The sequence below is a fragment of the Zingiber officinale genome, chromosome 4B (genome assembly GCF_018446385.1).
Source record: "Zingiber officinale cultivar Zhangliang chromosome 4B, Zo_v1.1, whole genome shotgun sequence".
Classification (NCBI taxonomy): domain Eukaryota; kingdom Viridiplantae; phylum Streptophyta; class Magnoliopsida; order Zingiberales; family Zingiberaceae; genus Zingiber; species Zingiber officinale.
In genome coordinates, this window is record NC_055993.1 from 119,833,056 (window position 1) to 119,853,401 (window position 20,346).

Consider the following 20,346-nt stretch of genomic DNA (forward strand, 5'->3'; position numbering starts at 1 on the left):
GTTGGTGAAAGTATTCATCTTCTACAAGTATTTGGATAAATTTGGAGCATAGCGTGTGCACATTTAAAAGTCGATTTTTAAGATTGTCATCCTGTTTGAGATTTGAAACGTAATTCTGTTACGGCTCCTTTTGAGTGCTTCATAGATGCATTACATCCGCGGGGGCGAGCCAAATTGAAATAAAAATATTTTCGAGATATAAAGTATTTTTTGACTATATTTTTTTAAACGGAGAGGTCTTTCAATAATAATAAGAGTGTTCTTAGGAAAATGTATTTAATCCGAACTTTCTTTTCGGATATCATACTTTCAAAAAAAAATATTTTCATTTTGATCACTTTACATTTTCCTCCAATATTTAGGAGAAATCAACAAAATTGCGATAGTTCAAAATTTGAGGTGCTCATTGATATTAACATTCCTCCTTTATAATGCAAGGGCCCCTCTCTGATTTTTCTCCCGTTCTTCGCCGAAACAAGTCGTCGCTCGCTCTCTCGCGCGGATCGCCATCGATGGATCGGCTCCAACTTCTCCTCGTAGGTTTTCCCATCCTCCTCTTCTTCTCCGACGTCGTCAATCTCTTCTCCGCCCCGCCTCCACCGCCTCCTCCCAAACACTCCTCGCGCCTCCACCACCACCACCATCAACACCCGCCTCACGTCCATACCCAGATCCCCGATTTCCCCACCAACTCGCAGGTAAATGTTCCCATCAGTTGCCTTTTTTTTTTTGTTTGGAACCTAAATAATCGTGTGCGTCGACTGATTGATCTGCGTTTTGCTTCATATATGCAGACTCCCCTGATCGGCGGGCTTGGTTATGGCACTAGGGTTGACCTGAAGTTCTGTGTTTCCTGTTCTTACAAGTAACGATTCTTGTCCTTCTATTTTTTATCTTCTTTTCGATTGTTTGAACTATGTTCTCCAAAAAAATAGCACAATTGTTTTCCATATCCTGAAAAAATTGATGCATTTATTACCCATTATTAATCAGAAAACTAGACTTAGTATCAGTTTTTTTTATATGTTTCAACTAGTGAGAAATGTTGCGCATTGATAGACATACATGACACATCCTTGGTGGAAAAGTTCAGAACATTGTATGTAAGAGTTGTTGTATTCATTATTTTGGTGGATCACTTTCATGATAGTTGTTGGTGCTTGATAGCAATCAAAAAGCATTAAGTAATCAAGCAGAATTTTTGGCTACATGTGTTATATGCACTTCTCTGAGCCAAGTCACAAAGATTTCATGTTAATGTTCCTCTATTTCCTTTCACAAAGAATATAACAATACCTTACTTGCTTGAAATGCTGTCTTTTATATAAATTTCCTTGCCGACTTTGCTTATGGAGGAGGATGCAAATTTTCTTTTATGCTCTTAAACTAACATTCTAGATGTAACAAAACTTTGCTTCTTTTTACTTGTTTTCAACCAAAGGATTTCCACTGACAAGCTATTTTTCATTGGATCATCATTTAATCCACAGGAGAATTTGAAATTTTCATTTATGATAAATTCGTGATATATACAATACTCTGTTTCAGGGGTACTGCAATGACAATGAAGAAAATGCTGGAAACCTTTTTTCCTGGGATTGACGTAGTATTATCTAATTACCCACCAGCTTTCCCAAAGCGCGTGCTGAGCAAAGTTGTTCCTGTTCTTCAAATAGGAGTTGTTGCAGTTATAGCAGCAGGTGATCAGATATTCCCTAGATTAGGCATGGTTCCACCACCATGGTACTATACTTTGCGTGCCAATAGATTTGGCTCCATGGCGTCAGCATGGCTACTTGGCAATTTCTTGCAATCCTCTCTGCAGAGTTCTGGTGCATTTGAAGTTTATTGTGATGGTGCATTGGTAAGAAAATATTTAACATGTGTTGTTTTGACCAATTAACTTGCCTTAAACAAATTCTTCATTGTGTGTGTGCATTTGCCACTCAAATCAATGCATTTCTGATGCATTTCACATCTTATTGTTATGCTTGACTTCTTTTTTTTTTTTGGGATAAAACTTGGACTTAATGCAATGTAGAAAATTGTCTTTGACTCCCCACCCCTTCTAAACTAGGGATGGCTATGTAGTAGGGCAAGGCGGTTTCTAATTTCCATCCTTGCCCTATATAGGAAGCAGTGTGGTTTGTGGGTGAGATAATATCATATAATATAAAATATATTTTATCTATGAAATAAAAGGGCAGTTTGGTGCATGAAATTCTTGTCAATGCGGAGTCCTAGGGAAGGGTCTATTGTATATAGTCTTAACATGTATTGCAAGAAATTGTTTTCACGACTTGAACTCGTGACCACTAGGTCACACAACAATAATTTTACCGTTGCTCCCTCCCCTTTCTATGAAATATATAAATTAAATTTAAGTGGATAAACAGGACAGGATAGGGTGGGACATAAAAATTCTCTCCCATACATGCCCCTCACATATGTGGGCTAGATTTTTAATCTCATTCTTGCCTTGTTTTTTGTTTTGGGGTGTGGTAGGATGATCTGAGTTTGGTTGGGTCGAGGCAAGTCTTTGCAGATGTAGGTTGAATGGTGCAGAATAACCTATCATCCCTACTCTAAATTTCACATTCATCAATCTAAGTGCATTGTTCAATTTTTTTTTCACCATTTAACAATATTGTGAAACAGAGGTTGATATAGAATACAAGCAGGATGGTTAAAATAGAGCAAAGCATTAGATGTTTTTTGTAATTGTAAAGTACCTCTAAAACTTAAAGAGAAGTTCTATAAAATGGCGGTTAGACTTGCTATATTATATGAAATTAAATGTTAAACTATAACTCGAGTACAAGAGCAAAAGATGAGAGTCACAAAGATAAGGATATTAAGTTGGATGTGTAGACATATGAGGATGGACAGGATAAGAAATGAGAATATTAAAGAGAAAGTTGAGGTTGCATCTAGTGAGGAAAAACTCCAGAAGACACGTTTAAGATAATATGGATGTATACTTAGATAATCAATAAATGTTCTAATTAGACTATGTGAAAATATAATAAATAAACACATTAAACGAGGAAGAAAAATACCAAAGAAAAATTAGATAGCAGCGATAAAATATGATACAATTTATTTAAATATAGATGATGATATAGTAGGGGATAAAATGTTGGCGTAAAAGGATCTATATAGCCGAGCTCACCTAATGAGAGAAAACTTGGTTGTTGTATTTAATATTATTGTGACATGTCCTTAGGTATTGGTGGCATGAGAAACAAGAGCTATGTTTACACTTTGGAGATTATATATTTGATTACATCTCGTAACATATTCATATACTCTGCCCCAACTATGAGTTTTGTTCCTAACTATGCTAGGTTAGTTAATCTTGTCTATTGAGCCTAGACTTAGCATGTTTCTTCAGTTCTAATTGATCCATCTGCCCCAACAAACCTTATCTTCCTTTGTCTTGAACGTGCCCATACTAATTGATTTGCTTAGATTTCATCGTTAGTTAGGAATCACCTAAATTGCTTATGAATATGAGCTTTTATTTTGTTTATCCAAGTAACACTAGGCATCATTTAAGCATTCTCATCCCTTTTTGTGTTATGGTTAGTCATCCTCAATCTTACGAAATAAATTCAACAAAAATGTCTCATATATTTTTAGGAGACTCCAAAAGCCGCTTATATTATCTTTGTCGATTTCCTTTTTTAGCATAACTTTTTACTTGCATAGGTTTCCTGTTCTGGGGTTGCTACAGAAATTTAATACGGACAATGAATTTTGTAATCCATGCAACTTTTATTCATGTTAAATTTAGCTGCTATATATTTGTTCATCATATATTTCAATATCCTATTCATGTTTTTTGAAAAAAAAAAATAATAGTTTTATTTATTAAACTACAGCATGATCAATTTAGTTTAGAAGTTACTTTTTTACCTTTATTTTTGGATAATTGACATTTATGACTTATTTGCCATTCTAGTCACTTGCACATTTATGATGATTACCAGAAGCATGTTATTTCTGCATTTTCTTAGTTATCAGGAGCTTGAATTTGCCTTGTTTATATGCTGTCAGATTTCGTTAATTTTTTTTAACTTGTATTTTTATTTTATTTTACTTTTGATCTCTTTGTTTCGTAGATTGATTTGGTGTTAAAATAGAAAATTGATAATTTCAAGTTTTTTTGGTGAGACTAGAAAGATAGCTTAAAACTGGAGAGAGAAAATTGTTCTTGAGAGAAGTCATTTACTTGAACTGATTCTTACTATCCTCCTAACTCAATGAATTGATTAAATTCAGAGTTAACCTTGACAAATTAGTAACTACTTCCAAGCCTTCTATTCCATTTCCAGTAATTTTGAAACCACAAGATCATCCATTTTTTCATAGAACAATTCACGAACCTGTTTATCACTTTGATTCAAGTTATTAATGCTTTTGTTACTCTTTCTTCTGTATGTATGCTTTTGGAGCCAACAAACATGAACTTTTTAACCTTGCAGGTCTTCTCGAAACTGCAAGAGCAGAGATTCCCCAGCGAGTATGAGCTGAAGGACTTAATTGAAAAGAGACTACCTGGTTCTTCATTTGGAAGCAACCCCGGAAGAGTTGTATTGTAATGATTCTTGCATACAATAACCGCCTGATCGAGAAGGGCCAAAACTCACTAATGTGGATGTAACATAAATTCTCGACTTCAGAGATTTATCACGCTACTGCATAATGTTAGTTTCTTACACTTGTTTCTATTCTGGAATAATTGTTTAGAAAATGCATCATCTTCCATGCTTACAAGTGATTAAAGCTTAGGTTAAAACCCATGGACTGTGTCAAACCGGATAGATCTGACCGATGGACCGGAAAGGAGCTAATCAGGTCTAGTCTGGTCTACCTCATGTGGTGTAGCCAATAAGGTCTAGTCTGGTCTACCTCATGTGGTGTTATTTTCCTGCTATTAACATATCCCTTCTAGGGTTATCATTTATTTGTTTACTTCTAGACTTCTCTTGTTTGTGCTTCTAGTTTGCTTCATATATAGTTGGGCAATAATGGGCATCCTGTTTTTTATAAAAATCATCAAAAGGCATTCTTTTTTTATTTTTGTATATTAAAAGGGCGCCCTGCCCCACCTCACCAACTCCCTATAAAATTACACAATTGCCTTAAGTGTACTGTTTGATTGATTTTGACTTTTTGACCCTGAAAACCGTTCGAGCAGATTTGACATGTTCAATAACATGAAAACTAATTTCATAATTGCTATAACATGTTGGTTGTAGTAATTACGATTTTATAGTTATAATTTAAATTTGATTTATTCATCTAACATTTATATTGTAACACAAAATTTTAGTTGTTACAACTCAAATTTATCATCTTCAACAACATTCATGTTGTACAATTACAATCCATAGCTGTTACAGCTTGAATTGATTATGTTCAATACCATTTACGTTATAGTAATTACATATCTGTAGCTGCTATAATTATAATAGCAGTTACAAAATCATAACTGTTATAATATTTGTTTACTTCTCGCCTACACATTTGTCTACTTCAAGATATCTCCTCTGGTTTGTGCTTCTAGTTTGCTTCCTATGTAGTTTTTTCCTTAAAATTTTTAGAAAACAAGTATAGAAATTCAAAACTTTAAACTATATCACTAGTAATTCCAGTCTTATAGTATCGTCATCATTCTCGTTTAAGTCGTGTTTATCTTAACTACTCACGAATCATTCTCATTTAAGTTGTGTACATCTTAATTACTTAGGATGGCAATTTTTGTCTCTTGGTTTGTACCAAATGTATTGTGAGTCTCTTGGCTCGGGCACGATTGGTCGTATCAAGTCCTGAAACAGGGATGCAAAGGTAGATCTTCACTACTGACTGGCAATTCTCTTGGCGGTATCTTCAACTTGTCAACATCTTAGCTGAGATTCTAGGAGTTAACTCATTTCGTTTGGCTTTCAAATCTTCAGATCAAATGGACCAGAACAGAGTAACCCACAAAACAGTGATTTTTTGTCTCGATCTATTCTATGAGTTTGAATCTTTCGCGTTCGATCTGTCAATTCCAACCCAATCAAACTTGTGGTGAGGTGATGATTTTAGGAGAGTAAAAAAATATTGTTTATGTAAAACATTTTCTGAAAAACAAAATTACTCAACATAAGCAAACTTGTGAACAACTTGAATGATAACAGGAAGCACAAGCAAACTCGCAGACAAGTTAAATGACGGCTGATACGAGGACCCCCAGTAGCAAAGAGCAAAGGTAAGGTGAGTGTGTCTTCTTAATTTTTCAGACATCTAACATCGAATTTTCAGACCTTAACATATGTGTATCCACCGTGAAATGCAGTTCATGAAAAAGAAGCAAAAATATTAGACTTAAAATTATAGTAATCAAAATTCTACAAAATCTGGAGAGTAAAAAACACAAACAAAATTGCGTAAATAAATCTACAGAGAGAAAAATACTTATTGGGGCTTGCTGACTCTGAAAAAAGGAGTGCAGAATAGGGGCAATTCTCAAATATACATGTGTGATTTCCACTTTACTTATCCTGACTTGTGTAACAGCCCTTTGTTTCTTCTGCGATATTCGCCCACACGTTTGCCATCTTATCCGCATAGATGATCTGAATGTCACGAGGATATCGGCTTGTTAGTAACAAAAATTTAGAACAAAAGATTGACATGCCAATTGAAACAATCAGATCGGATGGGCAGATTGGACCAGTCGGACAGGCAAGCCATGTCAATCAAGCAAGACAGGCCAATCAAGGTGAGCAAGCCAAGCGACTTGAACAAACTAAGCCAGCTGGTCAAACAGAGATGGTTGAATGATCCTATCAGGCTTAGCAGGAAAATGGCCAATTCATGTAGGATTGGCCAAATGAATTGATTAGACCAAACGGACCAGTCAAGCAAGCAGACTGAACAAATTGAACATGCGGCTGAGATAGGTTGAGCTAGAAAAGTAAAGACATGCAGGCGGACTAGTCGTACCAAACTGTGAGTATATCGTGTGTCCTAGATGAGTCAATTTTGATTTTAGAGGCTATTTTATCATTGTGAAGATTATTCCTTATAAAATTCCGATAAAGTGATCATAAGAATATTTGTACCAGATAATTATCCCAATGCAAAGGAACAAATATACTGTCGTAGTGTCTTTATCTCGCTAGGCAAAATACATTAGGATGCTTAACTAGTAAACAACACGCTTCAAACCATCTTGGAATGCATATGTCTAAATGAAAAGGAGTTGTTCTATAGTGTTTTTTTTTCTTTGGAGCATACCTGATTACTGACGAATCCTTTGAGCATCAATAGAAAATCCTCGTGTCTCTCCTTGTCTAGCCTCTCGAGTTCACTCCTGTTGTTTTCCTGCATTTGATGTTCAGGTAGCAGTTGGTCAATTCCCATGAGGCTCTGAAAGATTAGATTGAATACAATCTAATCGGTTCTAAAGAAAGAAAAGAATATTGATCCCTTAATCAGATCATCCTATTGCATTCACAACCATACTATTTAAAAATTATGTATAAATCTAAAAGCAGAATAGGCATTTCCTATGCCCATTTTCACAATCAAGTTTGACAATAAAAATGAGGAGATCCAGAAAGCTGAACTCAATAGTCAGGCATAGAGCTTAGTTGCCTTTGTCGTTAGTTTGGCTTGAAAAATAATGGAAGTTGTGTTGTGTGCATAGATATCTTGAATTGGTTACAAATAAGGACTGAATTTGATGCAACTTGGAATCCCAACGTAGGGAGGAGATCCAATGGGGGCTAGTTATCAACTATATGAGATTCAGAATTTTATCAAATCAAATGGACATTAAACATAAAGATTTACATTAAGTATTCTAAACATGCTATATACTATCTGAAACAATTTTGCCAATCAAACCAACAGTTAAAAGTCCAACAAGGAAGAACAATTAAGATGAGTAAAGAATCGCGAAGCAGAGAAAAGATCATAAGTTTCCATCAATAAGGTAAAAAAAATAGTAGAAAAAGAATGAATTTGCATAGCAAAGCACGACTAATAAAATCGAATAAATAGAAGAGACCAAATGCAAGAATCGAAGAGGTCTTGAAGAACTAGAGAAACAGAAGATAGAAAAACATGAAGGGCACAGAATAATTCCTTATGTTTTTTAACTCCCATTCTAAGCTCCTCACAAATGGCTGTTAATTTGGGAGAGATGTGACTAGCCAACACTTAATCCTTAACCTATTTAATTTGCCATAAGTGATAGGCTCTAGCTAAAAAGAGTATATGAGAATTCATTGGATCGATTGAGAAAGTTTATTGTAATAAAACTTGAACAGGTCCAAGTTCTTTCCTTACCTAGATAAGAGGATCTTGGTCTTTCATAAGAGTTCCATAAACGCATCAATTTTCAGTGCATGATAATAAAAACATCCAAAACAGAGTTGCTGATCTATGCATTTTTCCCTCAAAATGTTTAATCATATCTAAATTGATTCAAGAATGTTATTGCATGCTTGGAGCTACCACTTGCAACAACAACAACAACCAAACTTTATCACACTAGGTGGGGTCAGCTATATAGATCCTCTACGTCATCGGACTCTATCTCTACTATATCATCATTTATATTTAAATAAATTTTATCTTATTTTATTATCACTAACCAAGTCTTCTTTTTTTTGTCTTCCTCATTTAATATGCATATTTGTCATAATTTCGCTTGGAGCTACCACTTATACCCTAAATTTTGGGAGGGATCATCTGCTTCACTAGAATCACCCAACCCTACAAGTGGCTGGAACATGAGATAGGCTTTCAGTTGTCACCGAGTCTAGGTTGGTTTCCAGGTAGTCTATTCTGAGAGTCTATTTTGAGTATGGGTATAAATGGGTCAAGCTGCTCGTGAGCTATTCGGGCCTCGGCTCGAAAAAAAATTCGTTCGAGATTGTTCAATTAAATTTAACGAGACAAGCTCGAGATCAAAAATATTATCGAGTAGATCTCAACAGTATTTGGTTCGTAAGCTCGCGAACATGTTCATCTAGAGACCCGTGAACGTGTTCGTTCAAAGACTCGCGAACATATTCATTAAGAGTCTCGTATATATATATATATATATATATATATATATAATGTAAATAATAAATATAATAATATAAAAAAAGGATAGCACGGTGCACAAAGCTCCCGCCATGCAGGGTCCCGGAAAAAGATCCATTGTACGCAGCCTTACCCTGCTTTTTTGCAAGAGGTTGTTTCCAAAAATATAATAATATTTTATTAATTATTATAACAAATTATCTTAAACGAGCTCGAACTAAGCTCGTTTAATTTTTAAACCAATTTTTTTTAACTGAGCTGAAGCTATTAATTTTGTTATGCGCTGAACTCGAGCTTAAGAACTAAAGCTCCAATCGAATTCGAGCTGAGCCCAAGCTTAGGGATAACGAACTGAGCTTGAGCTTGAGCTCGAGCCTCTGTTCAACTCAGCTCGATTCGATTACACTCCTAATTCTGAATGTTCCTACTGCCAAAGGACTTTCATGGATTTCATATATCAACCAAATCAATCTAACCTAATCATCTGCCTTCCACTCTGTGCTCCAGTCCACTCCTGAACCTTTTGTTGCCCAAGCATCCTCACTGCTGAATAAAGTTCTTCTGCGTCCTTGGTTAGTACAATCAAAAAATAAAATTTCCCAGATATAAAAAAAAACCAGGACGTTTCACATAGTATGGTGGAGCCACATGGGCATTCCTTTAGGTGAGATAAAACATGCATTTGGGAGCTCTCAATGAAGTGGGGCATGGCATACATTATCCCGCAATTGCCTTATTATTTTCATATTGATCTCTCTTTTCTGCATCAAATTTTTCCTGCAATGCATGAAAACAACCTTGCTGCCTGGCCGGCAAAAACATGATCATGTGCTATGTTTGACTTGTTCAGATGCAATTGGAAGACATTACAAAACTGTAGTGATTAGAGAAAAACAAAACATGACATGATTGCATATTGCAGAATGGTAGGTAAGTGGGTGAGTAATTCACTTCAATATATTTGGTCTGGAATGATTTGCTGGTAACTGGACTAATGGAGTTTCAAAGATAAATGGACAAACATGACTTAAGGTCCAGCTGACACCAAGAAAATGAAATTGGCAGGAGTTATACACATCCGTAACTAAAATGAGCAGATAGCGTCTATTCAACACATCTAGGTAGCATTATCAAAAGTGAAAACACATGAATTTTAATATAAAAACATCAGATCAAAATAAGGGAACCGTTATCTAAAATTGATGTAATCTGATTTGATTGGAGATGAAATGACCAAAACAATTAGCAAGTCATGACAGTAGTGCCCATTTGTGAATCTTCCCAACTTAAAAAGTTATATGAGTGCACTTACCATCTGATTCTGAGCAATATTAAAAAAGAAGAGCATCACAAAATATGTAACAAAATCACAGACAATACCAAAGATTGAGGCATAAATATGACTATTATTAATATTATTATTATATGCAGTGTAGCATGATTAGAATTGAACAACATGGTAGCCATATTCAAACACCAAGAAACTATAAAAGTCAGAGTTAAGTCACCTTGAATTATAGGACTGTAAGTGTTATCTGAATTATGATGTTTTGTACTGATTCTTGATTAGGTTTCATGTTACGTTAGAATATAATACAAATTGCAGCCAAGGAAAAAAAATATCACATCTCTAACATGCAATCCAACAATCTACTTCATGTACCCTTAACTCTGCAAATGCTTTAATCCATTATTGCAGTCTCAAAAGTTGCTAAGCAGTTCATTGTTCAGTATTTACCTTTATACACTCATAGTCTTTAATCGCACAGACTTTAGCATCTTCTGTGTTTCTTATTGTTTCTTTCAGCTCATCTATCCTTTGAAGTTTAGACTTGTCCCCCGATTGTATTGAAGACGCTTCCAATTTCTCTCTCCTTGCATGCAAGGAAGACAAATCGGTGGTAAGTGTTTGGACTGTCAAAAGCGCAGTAGAACGATCTGAGAATGCACCGTGAACAGCTAGCATCAATCCTAGATATTCATGAAGAATATCCTGTGAAAATGATGAACAGGCACTTGAGAGCATAAACAATAAGAGAATCCACTTCAAATAATGACATTGTTATATCAGTGTATAAGGACTAGAACCAGATGTTTGACTGTGTGTCCATTTGATTCTCGATAGAATCTACTTATTCTCAAAAGTGCAGTTGCAAACTGTTTGATTTCAGCAGCTCTTCGTCTCTGTGATAGAAAAGTGGCATTTTCTGTTTCAAATTTAGCAAGCTTCACAAATGTCAACCCCAGTTGGCCCAATGTGTCTCCAATATCCTGCTGTGCATTGACAAGCACCTCAGCCTGCAGAAGGAAAAGAAAAAAAAAAAAGAGAATCTTTCATATTAGTAAAAGAATCTGCAAGATGGTCACATGCATGGTATACATCAAATATCAGGTAAACAGCAAAACATAGATAGTTCTCATGTTTCAGATCAAACTGATGAAACATCTCGAGATGAAAATGAAGGGCATTGGTAAAGGATTTTAAGATATCTTTTGAGGTAATTTAAACATGCATCTCCAAAGTAATTTATGTGATCTAAATAGGAATAATTAAGTCCGGTCAGATTAAGCTATTTCATGATTAAAAATAAGTTCCAAAACCCAATCCAAGAATTAAACTCAAAATTAAATTTAGTTTCAAGTTGATTATACTTGTTCAACCAAGTTTGTGAACTTTGTATTTAAATGCATATGTGAATAAAATAAAGGATATTTCACAAAAATTAGTTAAACAATTTAAACTAAGTCTCCCAACTCAATATTCTGCAACAAAATAAGTTTGGGTTGGAAAGAAATTACTTCCACTGTAAGCAATCAGTATACTTTCCTTGTAATCTAAATCACTCTTTGAAATTAAGCATTACATGACTAAGGAAAAACTTTTGAGGTTACTTCACAAAGAATATCAAATTCCACCCAAGAAAGCCACTGTGCATGTGATCTAATAATTGCAGGAAAATAATAAATACTGATAGAATCGGCAAACTTTTGTTTGTAGAATCATTTCCTCATGTCATAAGATACTCAATAGCTGATTTACGAAATTTATAAATAGAAAATTCGCTTGTGTGGATGAGTACAAAGGAAGAAGACAAGGAAGAGGAAAAAGGACAAGGAATCTAATAATGTTAAACTAGATTTTACAAGCTTTCTTGTTCGTTTCCCTTCCCCTCCTTTTTGCTGGTTTGTTGTCTATCCAACCACCCAAGTAAACTTGCTCAACAAACCACAAGAAACCTCATCCTTGATCCTTTCATTTTGAAATCTTGGGCACACCTCCTTCACAAAAATCTGAAGTGCATGTCCATTGAGTTGAGGACAATAGAACCTTGTCATTTGTAATACAAGTACTAAAGTGAGGCTCAAGTTACTTGAAGGTTGAGGCACTTCAATTTATGAATTGGAGGATTGGAGTTGTGTGGAGTTTGGCAGAGCATTACTATGTCAATGGAATTTATAAGATAATGTGTGCAACTGAACCCATAACATATGGGATTTGTCGCAATGTTCAAGATAATTAGTCATAGAATTGATTTCACTCTTTTTGAGGCAACGTGAGATGCCAGCTGACAGATGTTGCCAAGGAAGCAAAAAGGTGTTATGTGGGCTTTTTATTCCAGACTTCTTGAAAATGGACAGAGTCATTTTAATTTCGAAAGCTTATACTGATTTCTAAATAAAGGAATGCAAACCTGAATTTTCACAAAGATGGAAGTTTTAGAATAAGGACAAACTGAATTATTGTTTGCTTCTTTTGTTAATGAAGATATGTTTTTTATTTGGTCGCACTTGCAAAATCAAAGTCTGCAATCCTTTATTGTTACATTGATTCCATGCCCTTACACTTAGAACACTGGATTACCAATAAATTCAAATTAAGCTTTTAACACTGATAAATTTGTAACTTGCCCCAATATAGGAAGCTAGTGTTTTGATCACCAATTCGATAGTAGATAGTATAATCAGTTGCCCACCCTCTACCTAGTTTTCTTCAAATTGTATATTTCATAGCAGATAATCAATTTGCCAATCTAATCAAGTTAAATTTGAAAAATTATCTAAAAAATTGAGCACCCATATGAGCACAGAGAATCAAAATTTACTCTAATTGTAAGCAAACAACACATACCTGCCTGGAAGAAGTTGTAAGCTGCTGTTCTAAATCTTGCATCTTCACTTTCCTATCCAGGAACTCCTTGTCCTCCTCTACCACCAATGGCTTTGCGCCTCCCCAGTCATTTGTTACCGACTGCTTGAACTCTCTGAATATCTTCATGAAATCCCTTCCTCCCTTTGCCGGTTGGCCAATTTTTTGGGTCACCATACCCTCACTCCCTCCTGCCTCACCAAAGACATGATTCGGCAGCGTCCCCATTCCTCCTGATCTTGGCACCACCTCTGTACTCACGGGTAAAGGCGAATTTCCAGGCAGCCTAAGAAATATCCTGAACTCGTTGCTCCTCCCGATCACTGGATGGGCAGCCAGTCGATTGAGGTACTTCTCCATGGCAGAGCGGCGCTGCTCAACGAATTCGTGCTTCTGCATTACCTGTCCCTCGACCACACTCTTGTCAGGCCGCTGAGGGATGAAGTACCCCCGGTAAGCCTCAGCGAGGCGGTCAGCAAGGGCGACGACATCCTTGAACCTCCTGCGGACGTGAAGCTCGGAATGGCCGCCGACGATCCGAGTGGTGATGAGGTAGGAGACGAAGGATCCGGAGCCAGGGACGATGGAGGAGCCAGCTTCCTGCTCCTTCTGGGGGTCGGAGACAGAGATCTTGAAGCACTCGGAGGCCAAGGATAGGCCGGCTCGAGAGGGCGCTTCGTGGACGCGAGGAGAGGGGGCCAAATCGAAAGCGTCGTAACTACCGTCCTCGCTGGGGTCGAATAGGGAGAAGGCGGCGTCCGGTTGGATGGCGACGGGAGTGGAGGAGGCGAGCGGTGGGGAATCAGGGGCCGGAGGAGGGTGGAGAAGAGGATCGCCTCCGTTGACCTCGGCGGGTACCGACGATAGGAGGCCTTCGCCTTCGCTGTCGCCGGCGAGGGTTAGGGCTTCCATTTTTGCAGTCTCTATTTATTCATTGTCTTCTGCCTCTATATTAACCGGGGAGAGTACGGCGTCGTGGCGGCGTTCGCTGCGGCTAGCGGATGCGGAGGATGAGTAATCGGATTCGGGTTGCGGGTGTAAGCCAGTTAGAAAGAGATACATCCTGTCTCAACACTCATGACTCAACTAGGTGCTTAATTGTACATTATAATTATCTATTTTATTATTTATTAAAGATAACTAAATAAAACTTGTTAAGTCATTGAGCGTTAAAGACATCTCTTAAATATCAAATCTTTACTTAAAATTTAATACGTAAATACTAAATTATTTTATTTTGTAATGGATGAAAATAAATTTTCATTATAGATATTACCAAGATTTGCGCATCTTATTATCCATACATACCATTATATTAAAATTTTAATATAACAAAAATTTTGATAATATCATATCGATTTTTTTTTAATATCGATATGAAATTTATTATTTTTAAGCATATTTCAAATAATTCTTTTATAGATTATTTAGTACTGGCAGTACTTGATTATAATTTTGATATTTAAAAAAAATAAAATATGAAAATTTTAATGTATCATAATTTTAATATAAAAAAATTTAGAAGTATCAATTCAAATGGATCAGATTCATATTGGAATTTTTTTTAAAGTCTAACCCAAACTCAAATTCAACCCAAAATTTTTAAACCTGACTAACTTAACCCAAATCTAAATAACCCAAAAATCTAATTCAAAATGATTTTTATCTCAATATTTTATTATTATCATACTAACAGTATTACTATACATAAAATCATTCTAATTTTTAAAATAAATTTGATTTAAACTAAAAAAACTCATGATTAAACCCTAAATTCAGATCAAATCGGATCCATCCAAATCCGATCTGAACTGAAATATTTCAACCCAAAATTCTTCCAATCGAAACCGAAGCCCAAAAAATTGTTAACCCAAATCTAATTTTTTTTTCATGCCGACTCAAGTCGGATTATTAGGCCGGATTTATTTTTAACATTCCTATACAAATTTCAATACAATTTTAATATATATATTTTAAATACTTAAATTGTTTTTATGGTATAATATAAAATTTTAGATACGTCACATATACCACTCCTAAGCATATCATAATAATTGATTAATTTTATCATAAAATTATATGAGTACTTGGTGAAGTTTGAAATTAAACTCAAATTTCAAATAAACAAATTTAAAAACATTCTTAATTATTCATATAATAAAAAATATATAATTATATATATATATATATCAAATTAACACCGCACTCATAATTTAATATCTAAAATACCTCTTTATTTTTCATAATGGAACCTTAATAAAAGCTACTACTCCAATGATACAATTTTAATCAAAGTAACACTAAGATGATATAACTTCAATTTAAAAAGCTACTAAAATTGCTCCAAAATAATATATCTTTAATTAAAACCACGCTAAAATTGAGAGTAAAAGCGAATAAAGTAAAAAATCAAATACCTAGATGTAAAAAAAATATATATATATATTTCAGATATCTTTTTAATAATTTTTGAAAAATAAAAAACCCTATGATATATATAAATAAATAAGAATATTGTTTATTTTTTATTTATATTCTATAAAATAAAATAAAATATAAAAATAAAACGGTTACTGAATGATAAAATTATTACCGTATGACATCGAAATCATGAATTCGAGTCGCAAAATAACCTTCAACAATGTAAGATAAGACTACGTATACTAAACTCTTATCCAAGATCCTATATTAATAGGAATTCATGCACCGAACTACCTTACTGATATTCTACAAAGTATGCACATAGATGAACAATATTGTAGTCTTTTATCTTCTCTCAGTGTAACTATATATTACACTTCGGTAAGGGCTACTTAGAACACATAATGCTACAGCAAACCAAAGCTTGCTCTGGAAATCTCTAACTTGAAAACATGCAAAAAGTGTTCATCTCAGAAATGAGGATTGGCACATGCATTCAACGTACATCAAGCAATTATAGTACTACACAGATCAGAAGCAATTGATTGATATAAGCAAGTGGACAGTTCTACATTCAATCACAGTTTAGAAATTTAAGACTTCGTCTGGATCAAGAGAATGAGGTGAAATCTTCGAGGCGCGCAATGTAGACCTCTTCGAACTCATTGTCGTCTGCTAAAAGGTATTCAAAATTTTGAGAACTCGCAAGTGTAACTCAAGTGTTTATGATTAATCATGTGTAGAACCGAAGCTCTAGGTTACAAATCAAACAGAATTAGGAAAGCACAGCAAACGGATACTACTAGTAAAGATGTATTTATCATTTATGTTATTGCATAGGCACATGCCTCAGTCGAGCGAACCTATAGTATTTTGCAACTCTTTCCTGCATAATTGTTCAACAAAGGAAGAGTGCCCTTCCAACAAACAATCACAAGGCAGTACGAATGATTTCTCCTTTAGTGACATAGGAACATAATCCGCATTGAGGTAACATAATGGTAGAGCTATAGCCATTTTTCCCATATTTGCTTTCACTGTAACTAACTACTCATGAACACACTTCAATCTTTTAGACTCATCCTCTTCCCTCTTTGCCTTTTTTTTTTTAATCCAGGTGTCTGGGCTTTTGGGCTCAACTAAACTTGGAGGTGGGCAACATTCCCCCTATTCGCCCACCGAGTAAATTTGGAAGCACGAGCGGGGGAAGCACAAGCGGGTCCTTGCCCGACAACCAATTTCCAAGATTTTTCATTCCACAGGATGAAAATGTCCTACAGTAGGTCATAGCTTGGATTTGAACCGTGGGTGCTTGGGATTTTGTTGAACACGCTTTGTTGTTGCACCATGCCCGGGGGATCAGCTATTATACCCTTTGCCTTTTGTCTTCTTATCTTGCCTAGCCAATCACCAAATTTGTCAATCCTCACTGTCCAAATAACTCAGCTTTTGCTATAACTTCCATTCTAGCAAGCTATATGTTTTAACTATTGGGGATCGGTTAGATGGATATTATCCCATTGATTTTCATTCAGAAAACAAGAATGTTTCTTAAACACTTAACTATCTTTATAAAATGATAATTAGATCGATATGCTTCCTTGACTGTCTACATAAGAACCATTTTTTGTTCAAAACACTGAATGAAGGCAAACAGATACTTGAATATATGTAAGAATATAAAATGCATGCAGAAAGGAATATGAAGAGTTGAAAAACTCAGAGAAATAAAATACCTGGTTTTCTAAGGGTCAAAGCCACAACAGCATCATTTTCAACCTGTGAAAGAACAACCAAGAAACTTGTGGCTTAAAATTGCCTTTTTTCCTCGTTATACTTGATTGAGAAGTGGGACTGCAGCCAAATATGGGGCTATTGGATTCTAAATGCCAGTCAAATGTATTACCCTTTGCTCTGCCAATGTCTTTGAATCTTCCAATATGGTATTGCTTGTCAATAAGGTTAGTCGTTGACTATCTGTAGGTTGATCGACCAAGCTTTGCAGTTTCTGCTTTATATCCAAGGCTGTATCTGTTGGATCACATTGCATAAAGTATGTTGTCTTGTGGCGCTTAACCCTAATATACATTGCCTGAAGCCAATAAAATATTGAATTGACATCAATATACATCACAAAGATATTTTAAATCTGTTTGTTGACAGATAACCATCTCAAATAATTCTGTTTGGACGCTGAACCAATATGCTCATATATAATTCATTAAGGAATTTTTTATGTTGTACTTCAGAGTTGTTCATTAACTATCTTTCTAACCAAAGCGAAATAATCCTATAAAAGCTCCTATGACATCATAGACAATTCTTTACTGAATTGACTAGATTGGAGAATGATTTACTGTCCGTGAACCTGATCATGTGGTACCCCAAGAAGAATCTAGGAGCCAAGATGGAACAAATAATTATTTAGACCTTTATCATAATTCAAAAGGTCCACTATAAATCAGAAAATTCAACTATAGCTTAAGTCCCATTTGTCAGCTAATGACAGTTTCATTTATCTAACTAGAGACACGACTGTCATTGCCTAACAATAACAGTAAAAAACTCTACTTTTCTCCTAGCATTAGCCAAAAAAACAAGACTAAAAATCTAGTCCAACACGTTCAAAGATCATCTCTACGACATAAGGAATAGAAAATAAATATATCAGCAATGAAGATCTTCAAGCATAAATTTATCATCTACCAACAAAGTGAACAGCACCCAATGGTCATTCATACTTCTAAGGTATGAAAATGGATTATATTTGGGCCATCAAGTGTTTGTTCCAGATGTAATGCAGGGAACTGATTTACTATCCAGTCACTTGGGCATCCTTCCTGCCTTTATTTTCCATTCTTTTTTTTTCTCTTCTAAAACGCGCTCTTAGCTAGGCTTCACTATGAGTGTAGTTCATAATGAACTTGGAGGTCGGCTTTGTGGGAAAACTATAGCAGAATTCTTATAGCAAACAAGGAAGCATGCTCAAAGATCAGTATAACCAAATACTACACAAGAAATTGTCCTAGAAAGCAATCGTGATGATCGCATCAGATGACACAGTGATCAAGGAGAGGATGCGATAATGGATCACATAGCTAAACGATCCACGCAAACACGGGCTAGAAAAGAAGAAAGCAAACAAGAGGAGGAAGAACCTTGACAATTGAAGCAGCAAATCCGCCTATGGATTGGTGAGATGCGGAGGGAGGCTGGCGAAGTTTCCGGCGGTTGGCGGACCGATCGGTGGTCTGTGGGAGAGGGCCAGCGGCGAAGTTGTAGTTTGGGGCTTCTTTCTACAGCCGTCTGATTATGATCAACAGGTGGTGATGGATAATATAAGGAAAATTTTACTATTTTTTGTTAACAAGATTCGTCATTTATCAACAATACTGTATTATGAACTTTTTAAAATTATCAAAACAATCTAAAATATTCGTTTTGCGCCAGCTACACGTCTTACAACGATTTTAATCAAATTTAATTTTTTTGATAAAATTAGTCAAAAATATCTTAATAAATAAGTGTTCTATCTATCATAATTTTAATAAGTTAAAATAATTTTATTACATCATAACGATTATAACTTTAACAATTATACTTATTAAAGCATTCATAAGAGCATCTAAAATACAAATATTAAAAGGTGTTTATAATAATTTTTTTTTTTTTGCTATTAAAAGTATTGAGAAGGAGGTGTTATAATACTCTTTGCTTGAAAGTATTCAAGACTTTGAACGCGTTCAAGCAAATGTGAGGTGGGTCAGTTCTCACGCCATGTGTATATCTTTTTTAATTTTTAAATTTTATTTATTAAAAAATTATAAATTTTTAAAAGTAAAATTATTAGTAAAAGTAATAATAATAATTTAATATTTAAAAATATATCTAAATATATTTATTTAATATAATATAATTTTAAGATAATTAAATGGATTGTGGGACCTATGTAAATGTTAAAAGGATGTTGTTATAATGAGTATGTGACGATGAAACTCATATTTTTTTATGAGATGGTGGATATAACAATGTAACGTTATGGATATCCTAAATAGATATATTAATAGAATGTTATAACACCTCTTTAGTGTTAATATCATAGTATCATAAGCAAACAGGCCAGCCCATGTGTGTATTTTTTTAAAATTTTATTTATTAAAAAAACATTTTTTTAATATTATTTTTTTAAAAAATAGTAAAATTACTTTTTAAAAATTAAGAATACTATTAAAAATAATAATAATAATTTTAATAGTTTAAAATATATTTATTTAATATAATATAATTTTAAAATAATTAAATGAATATGTGATAGTGAACCTTTATTTCTTTAATCAGATGATAAATAGTAGGATGTAAATGCCCTAATTATTATAATTCAGATTATAACAGTTTTAGTTATGATATATCATTTTAATCGAATTGAATAATTTTTAACTAAATTGATAAAAATATTTTAATATAAATAGTAAGTTTGACTGTTTAATCGATACAATATATAATAGCTAAACCATATTTGTTGCAACGATACTATAATGAAAATATTTTTTTAAAATAAAAATATAATAAAGCAGTATTTTAATATTTTTAAAAAAATATTTTTTAAAATAAAAAAGTTTAATATTATCTTTTTGACGAAAATAATAATATGTAAAAAAAATCATGAAAGATTTGTTTTGTCACCTTTG

At 34.4% G+C, this 20,346-nt stretch overlaps 3 protein-coding genes across 6 annotated transcripts; 1 reads left to right on the forward strand and 2 right to left on the reverse strand.

Annotated features, from left to right (window-relative positions):
* The first annotated feature begins 443 nt into the window (after window positions 1-443).
* On the forward strand, window positions 444-4,751 carry LOC121976267 (selT-like protein). The gene is made up of 4 exons (XM_042528362.1): window positions 444-698; window positions 795-865; window positions 1,549-1,864; window positions 4,488-4,751. Exons 1-4 carry the CDS (start codon window positions 513-515, stop codon window positions 4,602-4,604), a joined length of 690 nt encoding a protein of 229 aa, XP_042384296.1. The 5' UTR covers window positions 444-512; the 3' UTR covers window positions 4,605-4,751.
* Window positions 4,752-6,184: 1,433 nt separating this feature from the next.
* On the reverse strand, window positions 6,185-14,179 carry LOC121976268 (sorting nexin 2A-like). 3 transcript variants are annotated; one of them, XR_006110584.1, is made up of 6 exons: window positions 13,220-14,178; window positions 11,179-11,388; window positions 10,829-11,083; window positions 7,291-7,377; window positions 6,466-6,626; window positions 6,185-6,314 (listed from the first exon to the last, which is right to left on the reverse strand). XR_006110584.1 is itself a non-coding variant. In XM_042528363.1 (5 exons), exons 1-5 carry the CDS (start codon window positions 14,147-14,149, stop codon window positions 6,543-6,545), a joined length of 1,566 nt encoding a protein of 521 aa, XP_042384297.1. In that variant the 5' UTR covers window positions 14,150-14,178; the 3' UTR covers window positions 6,351-6,542. The 3 variants fall into 3 exon arrangements, 1 of the variants encoding a protein (XP_042384297.1); XR_006110585.1 differs by lacking the exon at window positions 6,185-6,314 and adding an exon at window positions 9,567-9,658 and having other exon boundaries at window positions 6,351-6,626; window positions 13,220-14,179; XM_042528363.1 differs by lacking the exon at window positions 6,185-6,314 and having other exon boundaries at window positions 6,351-6,626.
* Window positions 14,180-16,082: 1,903 nt separating this feature from the next.
* Window positions 16,083-18,964, reverse strand: LOC121976269 (ubiquitin-like). 2 transcript variants are annotated; one of them, XM_042528365.1, is made up of 4 exons: window positions 18,817-18,964; window positions 17,565-17,750; window positions 17,395-17,437; window positions 16,083-16,330 (listed from the first exon to the last, which is right to left on the reverse strand). In XM_042528365.1, the coding sequence occupies exons 2-4, from the start codon at window positions 17,745-17,747 to the stop codon at window positions 16,269-16,271; spliced, it is 288 nt and encodes a 95-aa protein (XP_042384299.1). In that variant the 5' UTR covers window positions 17,748-17,750; window positions 18,817-18,964; the 3' UTR covers window positions 16,083-16,268. The 2 variants fall into 2 exon arrangements, with proteins under 2 accessions (XP_042384299.1, XP_042384298.1); XM_042528364.1 differs by having other exon boundaries at window positions 16,083-16,333.
* Window positions 18,965-20,346: the final 1,382 nt, after the last annotated feature.